Source organism: Propithecus coquereli, unplaced genomic scaffold (genome assembly GCF_000956105.1).
Source record: "Propithecus coquereli isolate 6110/MARCELLA unplaced genomic scaffold, Pcoq_1.0 Scaffold131, whole genome shotgun sequence".
Taxonomy (NCBI): domain Eukaryota; kingdom Metazoa; phylum Chordata; class Mammalia; order Primates; family Indriidae; genus Propithecus; species Propithecus coquereli.
In genome coordinates, this window is record NW_012137303.1 from 251254 (window position 1) to 260910 (window position 9657).

The window sequence follows — 9657 nt, forward strand, 5'->3', positions numbered from 1 at the left end:
AAGATTACTAAATTCATGTGAACCATATGGGTTTAATTTATGAGCGCTCCCTTATTTTTAAGACAGTCCGGAACCATGTAACCTCAAACATGTAATACACGGACAGACACAAAACACACCTAAACATATACACTCTTATACACATACATGCACATAAAGTTCTAATAGATTTTACCCTAGAACTCTAGCCATGAGATGGTAACACAAACTCACCAGTCTGTAAAAGACAGCTGGATCCAAATTTCCTCTGCCGAAACTGGAACTTGTTCACATGGCAAACTTTAGTTGCCATAATAGGTAACCTAATTGGGCCTGTGGATCAAAGTTTTGGGTAAAGCAGTTTCCATGGCAGTTTGATTTCTTTTTTAAAAACCTTTACCTTTTTTTTTTCCCTTCAGTTTAAAAAGAGTTTTCACTGTTTGCATTTTAGCTAGAACTGGCTGCAGGATCTCCAGGTAGCCTTTCAATTATAAATAATATAAACAATGAGTTATCTTAACATCCATAGAGAAAGTTAGCAGGTTTTAGAGTAGCCAGAAAAGAAGAGAAATAGCTTGAGACATTTTAACTCTATAGCGGTAGGTCGACCATTTGAGCTCTGAATTTTCCTTGATGTAATTTGCCCTTTTGTAAAAACTTGTGCACAAGAATTAGCTATAACCAGCTGGAGCCCTAGAAAAAAAACTTGGCATGCCTTTGAACATCTTCATTTACACAAATACTTGCAAATAGAGGTACCACAAACCAACTGGGGTGCCCAACGGGGCTCATTCTCCTTGTCTTTCCTCATTTTTAAAGGATTTCCCATTTTTCTTTAAAAGAAGCAACCAAACTGTAATATAGGGTTTGGGTGTCATGGATTAGAGTGTGTTGATTGTGGGTGGGGCTCCTCAGTGTTTCACCACTGAGTCGGTCCCTCCCTCTTACATGTCTCAGTTTCTCTCTTGGGGGTCTAGTACCTCCAAGAGGGCTCAAAACGCCCAGTGATCAGCTCTTATATGTGTTTTCTGGGCAAGCCTTCTTTTAATTAATTTGTTGGGGGTTCCCTATAGGGCCACTCACGCCTCAAGGAATCACCCCAGGCAACTCCCACTCAGGACCCTGGTCACCCAGGGCTGCCAAGGCTGGGAGGAGTAAGATGCCCTTTCTCTTCTGAGCCAAGGAACTCAGTCTCTCATTTATCGACAAACAAGACAGTTCAGTTTCCTCTTTCAAAAATGCACAGAAAAGCCACTTGAGATTGATTTTAGGATAAAAAAACAATGGAGAAGACTTTTTAGAATGCACTTCCAAATCTAAGTTAGGATCCCAAACAACAATTCCTAGGAAAAGAACCAGCTCACAGCAAACCAAGACCATCAACCAAAAATGGGAGGTCCAGAGCTCAGGAGGACTTACCAGTTCCACCCAAGGAGAAGCTTGGAGTCAGAGGGCCCAAAAGGGCCATGCAGGTACCTGGCGCCGAGTTCGGGCTGCTCCTTTGGCGGTCCTGAGTCTTCTCTGAGCCCCACGTCTGGGCGCCAATCTTGGGGTCAACGGAAAAAAGACCAAACTCCGTAAAATAATTTCAAAGAGATTTACTCTGAGCCAAATTTCAGGACCATGACGTGGAGCCACACCCAAGAGGTCTTGAACAGTGGACTCAGTGTGGCTGGGTTACAGTTTGGTTTTATACATTTCAGAGAGACAGGGATTACAGGTAAAGTCATAAATCAATACATGGGAGGCATACATTGGTTTGGCCCAAAAATGCGGGACATCTCAAAGCGGGGGGCTTACAAATCATAGGTGGATTTAGGGATTCATTAGTTGACCATTGGCTGAAAGAGTTAGGTTTTGTCCAAAAGACCAGGAATCGGCTGAAAGGAATGTTTGAGGGTTTTTTTAAATCTATTACACGATGCTAGCTGAAAGGAATGTTTGAGGGTCTTTTATCTATTACATGATGTTATGCCAGAATCAAGTTGGGAAGTAAACAACGTCATGGAAAACCTGTTTACTGAGATTTTATCATTTGTAGGCATGACTCATCTGGCCTCCTTAGGAAGGAATTTCGAGCAAAAGAAAAAGATCAGAGTTTAGTCCTCAATACCCTTAGGCTTGTTAATGGGTTACAAAGGATGTCCCCAAGAAGGGACCGGGGCATGATAAGGCATGTCTGACCTTCCTCCTGGCAGGCAATTTAGTTTTAGGATATTCCTTCGGCCACGAGGGGGTCCATTTAGTCAGCTGGTGGGGGGTGAGCCTTAAAATTTTATTTTAGTTCACTCCTATATGTTTTTTATAATCCTCTCCCTTAATTAATTACTTGACCTTTTGAGTTGTTTCCCAGAAATGATAGATTCTCTGCAAGACAGAGGAATTAAGTTTTGAAGGCCCCAGGGCAAACTTCCTAGTGCCAGCACTCACCATGTCCCTGGACCCAACCCCAAGGTACATGGCCCCTTCTTAAAAAACTCACTGATAAGGAAAACCCCCATCTATTACTTGGCACATCAGCCACCTGAGACCCTGACCCCTCACAGAAGACCCGCATCAGCATAATACTAATCTATTACCTGGCCCATCAACTAATCTATTACCTGGCACATCAGCATAATTCTAAATCTATTACCTGGCACATCAACTACCCTATTACCTGGTGCATCAACATGATACTAACCTATTATCTGACACATCAACTAACCTATTACCTGGTGGGCATTAGCCACCTGATACCCTACCTCCCAGACCACCCCAACTTAATAAAAGTGGGAAAAATCGGGTAGATGGGGCTCAGAATTTGGTGGTGAGGCCCTCTGAGCCCGCCGGCCAATAAGCTTTGATTCTCTCTCTGTGTGCTGATTGGTTTGCCCTTGGAACCACCCACTGTAACACTTGCTGTAACACCAAAGGCTCCATTACTAAGAGAGATGGATTTGAGGCAGCTTCTCCCATTCTCCCAACAAGATGTCTGTCATATTAAAAAATCGCTTTCTTCATTGACAATCTTCATTGTCTCAGGGGACCTTTATGCCACGAGTAACTAGACTAAGACCGAAACCCCCTTGTGGTCTCAACAACATTCTCTTCCCTGGATTTTCATTAACTGAACCCATATCGCAGGAAAGAAGACGAAAGTTTCAACAAACCGGGACAGACTTGTCATAAACCATTGTCTGTTCTGTGGGCCCAAGAGACTGTTCTAGGCCATTGTATGTTCTTCAAGCCCATTGAATTGTTCTAAAAATCATCTACTACCCCCTAAAATTATTCATACTTCTCTGTCTCCTTTTCCCCTAAGAAGGGTATATAACCATCTGTACCTCATTGTGTGGGGAGCTGGAGAGGTAATCATTGTGATTCTCCCCTGTTCATGTTAATAAATTTGTATACCTTTTCTACTATTAATTTGCATTGTGTGAGTTGATTTTTTTCAGCAAACCTTCAGAGGGCAAAAAGAAAGTTTTCCATTGGTCCCCACAGTTTCAATATTCAATTAACCAAAAGTTAAAGTTGGGAATTATTTTAAAATGCTTCATACTTTAAGCCTTTTATTCTTACTTAACCCATGAATGTTTATATTCCTTTGCCAGTTTTTTAATGGTAATTTATTGAATGGAGTCCTAAATTGGAACTTCCTAGGATCAACCACACACAAAAAGTGTTATAAATTATTTTTCAGATTGAACTTCTTTAAAGAAGCATGAAAATTTAAAGGCACGGGGAAAGCAATCTGATTACTTTTGAATCCCTACCTGAGTTTTCTCACAATTTTTAAAATCAATTTACACCTAATTAGAATATTTCTAAGAATTCCACTACAGCATGTCTACAGAACATTCACTAGGCATTCATAGTAATAGCAATTATTTTTTCCAACTCATTGTCCTTTCAGCTACATGATATTTAATTTTATACAATTATATTAACAAAAGTAGTGAAGTGTTCTTGGGAATTAACATAGCACTGAAGGTTAACATACAGTTTATCAAAAGTAAATGAATTTACGCAAGGCTACTTGCAGGAACTTTCAGTTCCCATGGCAACACTCAGTATATTTCACAAAGGAAATGGAAAGCATTGATTAAGGCAATAATTTGGATAAGTCAAAGTCAGATAAAAGGGGTGTTACTGTAAAATTTCATAACACAGAGAAACCATTTTTTTACATTTTAATGAATAATTTCTCTGTGAATACATAATTTTATATGCCATTCATGCTCTCTTATATACCACTCTGGTCAGCAACATGTTGTGAAGATATTTTCTTGCCAAAGAATAATGATGTACATAGACTTTTTGGGGAAGTACAGTGTACTGGTTACAAGCACAGACTCTAGACCCAGACATCCTGGCAGAGATGCTTCCTCAATGTGTGTGCTTAGACAAGTTATTGAAATGCTTTGGCCCTCAGTGTTTGCATGGAAAGATAGGTTTAATAAGATAGTTGGAAATTTACATAATTTATTAAATATAAAACCCTTAGAACAGTGCTTAAGATTTTCAAGTGCTACGCATTATCAATAATAAAAATAGCTACATATTAAAATTGAGCCATTGTGCAAATTTTCTAAATTGTTACACTGGGATCTCTTCCCAGGTAAATTCTCTCTCCTCTCTCTTCCCTCCTCCCTTAGAAAAACTCAAGAAAATCACATGGACTTTGACAGTGCATGTTAAACAGTTGGGATGGAGTTTGTATTGAGGCATAGAAACAATGCGATCAATGCAAGTATATATTAGTATAAACATCATCTCCAAGAGTAATAGAAATAATACACTCTGGTTTATTATTGAGCTGAAAAGAACACATAGGTTTTCCAAGAGTTGGTTCATTTACTTCTAAAGATAATAATCCAAAGGACATTTTAAGAGGAAACAATTGAATAAACAAGTTTAATAATATTATTTGGATAGTCTAGTATCACATAATCTTATCTGAGTCTTATGACCATCCCACTGTGAGCCAAGCACAACTGCCCCCTGATCCTTGGGAATCATCAGCATCACCGGAATGTACTGAAGAACCTTGCCCTTCTCGGCCCTGCTCTTCCACTACTCTGTTATGGTACGGAGTGCGAGAAGTGACCACCAAGTGACCGAACTGAGCCAAATTGTGAGTCTTTATTAGCTGGCCAGCGACTGCCCTCTGCACCACTGAGAGGCAGCAGCACAGAGAGCAGCCCCAAGCCAGGGGAGACGGGCTCTTTTAAAGGCAAAAACCACATCCTGTAAAGTCATCTATCTGCGCAAGCAGGGTTACAGAAGCCTAGATCAGCATTAATCATTATTAATCTTAGTCAAAAACACATTTAACATTTTGTTTTAAGTCAGAGTACATTCTACTCCCTGTTATCTGTGTACATGAGGCACCCCTGGGCGTTTCAGTGCTCCAGGGCGTTCTGGCCCTCTGGGCTAGCTGTTACTTTATCTTGTTGATGCTTGCAGCTGTGTGAAGCGTACCCTTCTCCCCCTTTCCCCCTTTATTCTTTGCTTAAGCATACTGATGGAAGCAAGAGAGCAGGTTATTTCCCATAGACCTTAACATACTCCAACCTCTCATTTCAGAAAGCCCTTGTTAATCATTGAGGAAGGCAATGCATTTCTTAATGTCTTCATCCTTCCTCTATGAAAGATTTCTTTTCTCATTAGTTTGTTATTCACATTGGCATTCTGCATACAGTATTATCCCTCTACTCAAGGGGCAGGTGAGTTTAGGATTTCATGTTTGAGAAACTTCTGAAAGTGAGGCTCTAGGGGTGTGATCCACTCTCATTTTGCTCCCTAATTGTCCCCTGTCTGGGCTATCTGAGCTTCTTTTTTCCACTTCAAGCTGCCATTTAGTTTATTTCCTCATGTAATTTGCTGACCCTCCATTTCCTCATCTGTAAGATGGGAATAATAGGAGAGCCTACCTCATAAGACCATTGAGATAATTAAATGAGTTAATATAAGTAAAAGAATTTTAATATAGTCTATCAAACAATATGCCCTCAATACATGTTAAGTCATTTCATTATTATCACTAGAGAATAATAGTCTGCTACACAAATTGTTCTACCAACCAGGGAATATGCAGGGCAGATGGAAAGTGAATGCCTCTGAAGCATGAGGCCTTAGGCTAGAACCCCATCTTCTTTAATTTTTTTTCCCACTAACATATGGTTCTCAGTATGAGGTCAGGGACTTTATTCACAGGCTGGAACACATGAAACTACCATTTCTATAGGTCAAAAACAGTCAAATATTGGCAATTTCATGTGATTCAATTTAATATTTTACTTGCTACCATATTGACAGGACTTCAAATAGTACCTGGCTCATAGTAAATGAGCAATAAATATTTGTTGACTGGATGAACTGGGCAGATCCCCTTTCCTACCAAACTCCCCTTCTGAAATCCTTTTTTTCAACTCTTAGTTGCAGAAGTCAAAACCTAGACATCATTCCAGGTTTGCCCTCTCTCTCTCCTTCCCCTGTAAGTCAGTCTGCAGCAAGTTCTGCCCTCTCTGACTCCTTATTCCTTAAATTCCCCTTTCTCCACCTCCTACTTCTGTTTCTGACTGCTGCCTCTGCCTTAATTTGGGCCCTCGCTTGCTGGCTGGCATTTCCAACCTCTCAACCTTAGAACTCACTTCCTTTCAATCTACTGTCAATTGAACCAACATAATAATGAATCCGAATCACACATTTTATAAGATTTTAAAAGTCTGCCTAGAGAAGGCATACAGAGCCCCTCAGGATCCTAAAACCCCCTCTGAGTTACCTTGCCAGATTTATTTGCAGCCATTTCAGCCTCCAACAACTCTAAAAAACTCCTCCACTTTACTGGGTGCTCAGACTCCACTGCCTAGAGCACCTTCCCTCCTCCACTGCATAGGCTCTTAGAACAAGCGCTGAAGACTTGGAAAACTTCAAACTTCCCAATAAGGCAGGCTTCATTTTGCTCATTTCCCAGTTTCTCTTTGGAGTCCTTATTTGCTTAACCATTTCCTTCCTTTCAAAATGCTGTTGATTTTTCCATTACAGGAACTTTTCATAGTACATATTAGATACTCAAGATCAGTTTGCAGAATAAATATTAATACGAATGAGTGAAGAAGAGTGGATGGATCAAATAAGCAAATTTCATGGTTTGCCTTAAGAAAAAGTGTACTGGTGACATTTATCCTTCCTTTGTAACCCACACTTACTAATTCCCTACTTTTGAGCAAAAGTATAACAGTAGTTCTTCCCTGTGTTTCTCCAGGTAGTGGTCCAGCACAGTCCCCAAACCAGACATGTCTTTAATTTTGGCTTCCCCTATCATCAGAACACCAGGTTTTCCTACCAACGGGGAGAAGAAAAGGCACACTCTCCTTTACTGTTATTTCAAAGGGAGCTGAGGAGGTGAAGGAAAAGAAGTTTGAAGTTTTCCAAGTCTTCATCTCACCCTGATACAAATAAAGTACTTGGGTTTATTTCTCAAAACATGCTATTCATTAGAGCATGACTAAAAGCCATTTAATCCTTTTAACAATTCTTATAATTTTATGGATGAGGGTAAGTGGTGGAGACCAGGGTGTGGGTAAATCGCATGGAGAGGCAACAAGATGAGAAACTAGAAAAAGAAAGCTAATAGAAACTATGCTGTATTATGACTTTAAGTCACCAAGTCTTAAGTCAGCACTATAACCTTAAAGGTTATCTTACTAGCAGACTATGAAGTTTTAGGTTCAAAGAAATGCAGGGGGTTGTGGGCCTGATGAAGCTTGGGTTGCAGACAGACACACTGGCTCTCCTTTGTCACCTGAGATTTACAATTTCTGGATCCAGCTCTAAATGCTTGCCCAAATTACAGTCAATAATAGTGAGCATATGTCTCTCCACAGATAACTTGAAAGAGAACTCCAGGAACTCCGGGAACTGTTGGGACGGTCTAGATACTTCCAGTACACTGTGGCGTTTTCAAATAATGTCTCAGCTGAAGCAGAGAACAGGACGTCATTTGGATTATTAGTTGTTCTGGAACCACACGAAATTTGTGATACCAATAGGGCAACTGCAGCTTAAAAATGCCAAAATATACATGAAGGGATTCTCAAAGGGTACCTAGAAGGTACAGAATGTTTTACTAAAAACCAATTGTAACTACACATTCAAGTAGTATAAAATGGCCATTTGTACTTTTGATAAATGGAGAAGTAAAAGTAAACTGGCTCTTTTATAGAAAACGTAGACGGCTCTGAAAAGAGGCTTCGGGGTGTGGGACAGGACGGACCAATACCTCTACAGCGAAGGGCTCATTTGGAGCTGGTGTACTTGGTGACAGCCTTGGTGCCCTCAGACACAGCGTGCTTGGCCAGCTCTCCGGGCAGCAGCAGGCTCACAGCCATCTGGATCTCCCTGGAGGTGATGGTCGAGCACTTGCTGTAATGCACCAGGTGAGACGCCTCGCCTGCGATGCGCTCGAAGATGTCGTTGACAAACGAGTTCATGATACCCATGGCCTTAAAGGCGATGCCAGTGTCGGTGTGGACCTGCTTCAGCACCTTGTACAAGTACATGGAGTAGCTCTCCTTGCGGCTGCGCTTGCACTTCTTGCCATCCTTCTTGTGTGCTTTATTGATGGCTTTCTTTGATCCCTTTTTGGGGGCAGGGGCTAATTTGGTCGGTTCAGGCATGGCAAGGAAACGGAAAAACAAGAAAGCGAAAGAAGACACGAACCACAGGCTTGATTTGTCCTCCTTGTTTAAAGGCGGTTATGCAAATTAGTAGTAGTAAAGGTCTCTGGGGATTGGCGGTTTTGCCCAATCAAAATATGTATCCTGCATAATCCCGTTCCATTGGTCTAAATGAAAATCAAATGTCAGCCAATCACACAGCTCCCTTTTCGCGCCCAGCAGAGGCTATAAAATCTGCGTTTTTACATTTTCTTTTCGGTCTCTACTGGCAACACTCACAGGTGTTTCGGTATGTCTGGCCGTGGGAAACAGGGAGGTAAAGCTCGCGCCAAGGCGAAAACTCGCTCTTCCCGGGCCGGCCTTCAGTTCCCTGTAGGCCGTGTCCACCGCCTTCTCCGCAAGGGCAACTATGCCGAGCGGGTCGGAGCCGGCGCGCCGGTGTATCTAGCTGCGGTGCTGGAGTATCTAACCGCCGAGATCCTGGAGCTGGCGGGCAACGCGGCCCGGGACAACAAGAAGACTCGTATCATCCCTCGCCACCTGCAGCTGGCCATCCGCAACGACGAGGAGCTCAACAAGCTGCTGGGCAAAGTCACCATCGCGCAGGGCGGAGTCCTGCCCAACATCCAGGCCGTGCTGCTGCCAAAGAAAACTGAGAGCCACCACAAGGCTAAGTAAAGACCAAATTTGGAAGCGCATAAAAACAAAGGCTCTTTTCAGAGCCACTTCTATAGTCATAAAAAGGTGACACGGCTTACTGCGTTTCTAACTGCTTAACCTGTTCACTACACTTACACTCCTGAGTTAGCCTTAAATCCTAACCTCTGTTAACATTTTTATGTTGCCAAGATAAACGTTCCTCCGCCCCCTTCTGTAGATGTCTGCAAGGAGCCTTACGCTAACACGTTGAAGTTTAACTGATACTGAGGTTTCCTAAGTTCATTGCAATTTCTAGGTCATTTATAGTTTCCAAGAACATTCAATTTATGCGAAATGTTAAAATGGAGATTAT

General features: G+C 41.7%; 2 protein-coding genes across 2 annotated transcripts; one reads left to right on the forward strand and one right to left on the reverse strand.

The window, feature by feature from the left end:
* Positions 1-8264: 8264 nt before the first annotated feature.
* Positions 8265-8645, reverse strand: LOC105805694 (histone H2B type 1-M-like). Its single transcript, XM_012638627.1, has one exon. The coding sequence runs from the start codon at positions 8643-8645 to the stop codon at positions 8265-8267; it is 381 nt and encodes a 126-aa protein (XP_012494081.1).
* A 289-nt stretch (positions 8646-8934) lies between these two features.
* LOC105805684 (histone H2A type 1-H) lies at positions 8935-9368 on the forward strand. Its single transcript, XM_012638614.1, has one exon. The coding sequence runs from the start codon at positions 8937-8939 to the stop codon at positions 9321-9323; it is 387 nt and encodes a 128-aa protein (XP_012494068.1). The 5' UTR covers positions 8935-8936; the 3' UTR covers positions 9324-9368.
* Positions 9369-9657: the final 289 nt, after the last annotated feature.